General features: G+C 54.5%; 1 protein-coding gene across 2 annotated transcripts in view; it reads left to right on the top strand.

Moving 5' to 3' along the window:
* Nucleotides 1–911: 911 nt before the first annotated feature.
* CADM2 (cell adhesion molecule 2) overlaps nucleotides 912–6,000 on the top strand; it is a 570,185-nt gene continuing 565,096 nt past the window's right edge. For both annotated transcript variants that reach the window (XM_083855090.1, XM_083855089.1), the window contains exon 1: nucleotides 912–1,011. In XM_083855090.1, the coding sequence (XP_083711216.1) occupies nucleotides 951–1,011 (61 nt within the window). In that variant the 5' untranslated portion in view covers nucleotides 912–950. The remainder of the gene's footprint in view (nucleotides 1,012–6,000) is intronic.

Below are 6,000 nucleotides of genomic sequence, written 5' to 3'. Positions count from 1 at the left end.
CAGAGCTCCGGGCCCGCGTCCCGCGCCGCTCCCGCCGCTTCAGCACCGGCCCTGGACAGCGCCCGGCCCCGCCGCTCTCGCCTCCCATTGGCTGCGGCGCCGCCGCGCGGCCGCCGCTCTCCGCCATTGGCCCGTGCCGGCTGTCATTCAGCGGCGCGCGAGGCGGGCCCGGCCGCCGGGCGCGCCCCGTTGCTTTGTAACGCGGCTCCTCATTGGCCGCCCGGCCTGCCCCGGGCAGCGGCCATTGGGCAGCGCCCCGCGCCAGTCACGCGCCCGCCCGAGGGGCCGGGCCGGGACTGAGGGGCGGGGCGAGCCCGGCGGGGGCGGAGCCGAAGGGCCCGCGGGGGCGTGGCCGCGGCGCAGGGAGGGCCGGGGTGTGGCGTGAGGGCGGGGCCGGGGGCGGGGCCAGGCGCGGAAAGGGGCGGGGCCGGGCAGGGGAGCCGGGCGAGCGGAGGGTGCCCTTGTGTGTCGCGCCGGGAAGCGCCGGGAGCGGACCGGGAGCCGAGCGGGAGCGGAGCCCTGCGCATCCCCCCCTCCCCTCCCCGCCGGGGCACGCACGGCACGGGACAGCCCGGCACGGGAGAGCGGAGAGACGGACGGACGGGCGGACGGACGGACACGCGGGCAGGGGCAAGGGGAGGCAGCGGGGGCACCCGGCAGCGCTCCGCGGTGGGAACCTGAGCCTGCCCAGCAGCGCCGGAGCCAGCGGGGAGAGCCGCTCTTTCCTCCTCCTCCTCCTCCTCCCTCCCCAATCCACCCCCGCGACCCCGGTCCTCCTCCTCCTCCTCCTCCTCCTCCTCACCCCACTGGATACAGCCGGGGAGACACTGCGGCGGAGGCGGCGGCGGCGGCGGCTCCTGCGGGGGGAAGGAAGCGCCCGGAGAGCGGAGCGGCGGGAGGCTGCGGACCTGCGTGCCTGGCGCCCACCCAGCCCGAGGGGAGCCCCCAGGATGCGGCTGAAGCCCGGCGCGCTCCTGCGCCTCTACAGCCTCTGCGGGATCCTCGTACAAGGTACCGCCTCCTCCCCACCCCTGCCCCACGCCTGGGGACGGAGGGAGGGACGCCGGGGGGCACCGCCGGGCCCGGGGCATCCCGGATCTCCCCCCGCTCCTGACCCGCTCCCTCCCTCGCCCCTCTCCCGCTTCCCCCCCCCGGCCGTGCGCCCCCCGCCTCCCGCTCGGGCAGCGCTATCCAGCGCTGTTAACCCTTCCTGCCCTGCCCTCGCCAGCCCCTTACCCTCCTTCGCCCTCCGCGCTCCTTCCTCCCCCCCGCCCCCATCCTCTCGCTGCCCCCCGACCCGCCGCCAGCCCCGGGCTCGCCGGGAACGTGTCCCCAAAGTGCAGCCGCAGCCGCGCCGTGTGCGCTACAACAGCATCCCGGGAAACGTGCGGGCTCCAGCCGGGCCCCCCCGGGATGGGGGGTGTCCGCGCCTTGGCCCCGCCGCCGCCGGGAGGGAGGGAGAGAAGGAAGGAGAGCGTGTCTGTGTGCGCGGCACCCGATGGGCACCGAGGGGAAATCGGATCAGCCGCGGGTTCATCCCTTCGCCATCCCTGCTCCAGGCGGCTCATCCCTGCAGCTAGTTTGCAGACTGGATGTATTCCCCCTCTCCCTCCTCCCCGCCACCGTTCCCGTTATCCGGCCGAGCGGGATGGATGTATGGATGGATGGATGGATGGATGTGTGGATGGATGTGTGGATGGATGGATGTATAGATGGCTGGAGCGGCCGCGGCGCAGGGAAGCCCCGCGAGGTGACCGCCCGCCGCTCCTGCCTGCGGGGGAGCTTCCCCCGAGCTCTCCCGCTCCAGCGGGAGCCCAGCCGGCAGCCCGGCCCTGGCGCTCGCCCCCCTGGCTCTCCTCCCGCGGTGGAGGCGGCGGTGGGAGGGGGCGGAGGGGCCCGGAGCCTCCCACCCCCCCCCGCTGCCACTGGCCGGCGGTCCCCGCTCCTCCAGAGGGTGCGGGGCATCCTCCCTGCCCTGCCCTGCCCTGCCCTCGCCCGCCGTGCCGGCTCTTTCGGTGTGGGAGAGAGAAGCGAAGAGTCGATTAAACTAAGTGGCCTTGGAGGAGATTTTTTTTTTTTTTTTTTTCCGCCCGCTCGCCTCCGTCATGCCATTTCACGTCAAGTTTAATGTATTTCGCGTTTCACATGGCTGCGTCATGTGTCGGGCCGTCTCTCCGGAGGGAGCCGCGGCTGGCGGCCCCGAGCGGGGGCACAGACCCACCCGGGTCCCCAAATCCCGAGATCCTCACCCCGCGGCATCCCCATCGCCCCCGGTGCCCCCGCTCCGCCTCGCGGGGAAGTTCCCGGCGGCCGAGGAGGCGAGAAGGAATGGGAAGGGAAGGAAAGGGGAGGGAAGCGCGCCGGGCAACTGCGGAGGACGGGTCCGTCGGGCGGATTATTTGTATTCTTTGCCGGTGTTTATGGGTTGCCCGGTACGTCACCGCACAAGGAGCCGCTGTGTTGGTGCTGTACAGGATTATTTATGGGGGCGCGCTGCACCTGGGGGCTGCCTCCTCTCTGCTTTTTTACATCTCCCCGTGAATTGTCAATTCATTGCCCTGCAACGAGGAGCTGGGGGTGGGAAGGCTCTGGACTGACTTTCTGTCACCAATAAAATCGGGGTTGGTGCTGGAGGAGGAGGATTTGATCTCACTAAGATGCAATCAGCCGCATTCAGCTTGGAGAGTAAACCAGTGATTAAAAACAGTGATGTCTTTCACTGCAGTTCGGAGAGCAGTGCCAGGCAGAATGTAACTCTGTGAACTGCACAAGGTAAAAAACGTGTTTGCAAGAAATGGGGTGTAGCACAAGCCTGACTGTGACTGTGTGAAAATCACCACGCTGGGCCTGTCCCTGCAGATGGGGAAAAGTGATGCTTAACACATTACCCGGCTTGCCCTCTGCGTGTGTAAAACATCTCCCCTCTCTTCGGTCTCTCACACAGTTATTTTTTCAGCTCCTGATTAAAACTTCAGTCGGAAATGCTGAGGGTCTCTCTGCACCACAGTTCAGCAGAGTGTTCTTTCAAGGGGATGTAGAGAACCTGTAATACTCAGGCAGAAGTGAGAAGAAGTAATTTCTCCAAACCTTGTTGCCTAATGTAAAGGAGAATGGAGATGAGTAAATGTATTCCATAAGACTGTCCTCGGTGGCAACTGTATCCAACAGAATATCAAATTCTTTCAGTCCATCTCAAAGTGCAACTTGGTAAATGTTGTTTTCTTAGTTACTGCCATTTATTTTGACAGAAGTAGCAGAGTTACCATTAGACACATTTCTTGTTGATAGCTTAATAGCTGCATTTGAAGGTAGTTTTTCCTGTTGGCTTGATTTACTTCCCCAAACTCTGTTGTGAAGGGGCTCAATGGGTTTATTAGATTCCTCCAATTTTCTGTTTGTGGGCTTTGGGACATGCAAGGTTTTTCTGTCAGCTTTGATGAGGGTAACATCTTTTTTTCTGAGGATTTGAAGCACTTCTGAGCTGTAATTACCGATGTCTTCTGTTGGTGAAACTGAAGTAATTAAAGACAAGGTGACAAAGAGTCGAGCTGACATGTGTCCTGTATGGAAGTTTGCCTTTCTGGCAAGATCTGTGGAGAGACTTGCTGAAGGATTCTGCCCTCAGTATTGATGAAGCATCAGCTGAGGGAAGAGGACATAGAATAATGCTTCTCAGCTTGTGCATGGAATAGCATTAGCAGCAAGCAGTCCCTTCAGAGGGGAGGCAAACAAGAAGTGAAAGAGCCCAGTGTCAACTGCTCGCTGTGAAAGGGGAGCGATGGAGGTGGGAGAAGGAGTAATGACATGTGGAGCTGGGAAGCTGTTTGTCAGCTCCGTTCAGGGACAGTATTCATCTGCTCTGCCCTCACCAGCGTTTGCTGTGAGAATAGTGGGATCTCTGGCTGCTGCTGCTGCTGTTAACTTGTGTGCTGTAATGAGCCTGGAGTATTTAAATGGTGTCCCGGGGGTTAACCTGTTACTTATGTTTACAGCCAGCCTTATGTTTGTTTGTTGTTCTGGTTTTTTTTGTTTTTGTTTTTGTTTTTTTTTTCATTCTGATTGTCTTTTGACTTCATGAATGTAGTCTTAGGCAAAATTTAACGGTTGTAGGGGGGCATGCTTTTAGAATAAACTCAAGTGCTTCATCTGAGCTGTTTTTTTCTGCAAGCTGACGAGTAAGCTCATTATTGTCGAGAGTCACCACGTGAGAAAGTGTAACAATAAAAATAGTTCTGCTGGATTCACAGGATACAGATACAGGTTAGGATTATCCCGGAATTGTAGCTGCTGTAGCCCCCTGCTGTGTGATAATGCAAATGGCATCTAATGCCTTAATGTGCTCCGAGGAGGGACTGGAGAGTGCCATGGGTGGGAGCAAACGATCCACTCCCAAGATTTTTCCGACACCTTCTCAGTGATCTTCTCAGTGCAGGTTTCTTCAGACACTTCAAATGCTTGCAACCTGTCTACTAATGAAAATAATGTAGGGACTCTTTAATTTGTCAGAAAGTTTGGTTGCTGATGCAACAAATCAGCCAAGACAGGTAATTGCTGCTGGATGAGACTCTTTTCCTTAGCCCAGATCTGTTACAAGCAGAATTTAAAAAAAGCCTTGCAAACAAACCTGGACAAACATGGATATGGCTACTTATGAGATGGTCGAAGCTGATTTAAGATGAAGTTGCTCAGTATCTTGTGTGTTTAGACTTTGTTTTGAATTTTCAGTTGGATTTGTGTTAGCAAAACCTTGGCAACCCAAGGTTGCCTGCACAGGGGTTGTCTTGACAGCTCAGTGTTCATATGCTAATACAGTGTACAGAGAGTCAATGCATGTAGTTTTTAATTCTGCAGGTACTGTGAGGGCATACACAATTACATAATAAAAGACAGTAGCTGTAGTGCAGACCCTGTGTGGGATATTTTAGACACAAGTTGAAACATAAAATTTTTCACTCTACTTGATGGTGTCTGTCTTTATGTGACTCCCATCAATCTAACTGAGGCTTGGTAGGCTTGTTAGCTGCTTAGTTCTCTGGCTAGTTCATATTTTATGAATTATTTTGCTTGATTTCTTCATGATTTTTTATTGATAGTCATCCTATAGCAGTTCAGGTTTAGAACAAGAAGTAACTAAACAATCCAGATTCCCATTGATGATGTCCCACAACTTCCCTGTGGAGTACATGAGTAAGGATTACTCACTCAAATATTAATAACTCTTGCACTCAAAGTATTTATCAAGTTTCTACCATCAAATCAACAATAAACAGTTTTAAAGTTTATGACCAAAGAAGTAACTCCATGGAAATGCTGATCAACAGAAGCACCTCTGTTGAAGCAAATACATTTTTCTTCTCTACTTTCCTGTTAATTTTATTCTTCTTTTTTATATTTTATTTCAGAAATGTAGACTAGTCAATCTGCCTCTGCTTTTAAATTTACGTCTCAGTTGCAATTCCATCATAATGTACTGTAAATGTCTCTAAGTTATAGTTTATTATTATAGAAGCCTTAGTTCTCATAATTAGCTTCCTCATCCCTATGGCCTCATCCTACTATTGACAAAATGTGTTGAATGAGATTACCCTTACTTTTTCCACCAAAGAATTATTCTCTTAATAGGACTTATTCTTTTAATGTTGCCATGTAAATTGAAGCTTGGATTTTGGGGTGGTTTGGGGTTTTGGTTTTTTTCCCTTTTTCTCTCTTGTGTATTGGAAGTGTTGATTAAGTAGCTGGTAACAGCAGTTATGTATGGTATGGACGTGGACATCAGGTGCTTGCTAAAAGAACAGCTGTGTAACCAACCAGAGTGTGGTTGGCTGAGCTAGAACAGTGACTCCCTCTCCATCTAACATGAAAAATGTAGAAATAGGAGATGTTGTCAGTGTCCTCTTAACGCCTTCTCCAACAGAAAGAAGGATTAATTCAATTTTGTTTTAATTGAGCTGAACAGCAGGCAGAAAGTCTCAAAAGTTACACCCTCTCAAAATAATGCAG

This window comes from Zosterops lateralis (genome assembly GCF_965231275.1).
Source record: "Zosterops lateralis genome assembly, chromosome: 2".
NCBI classification, from domain to species: Eukaryota; Metazoa; Chordata; class Aves; order Passeriformes; family Zosteropidae; genus Zosterops; species Zosterops lateralis.
The sequence above is the reverse complement of the archived record's forward strand: the minus strand, read 5'-3'. Positions and strand labels throughout refer to the sequence as shown.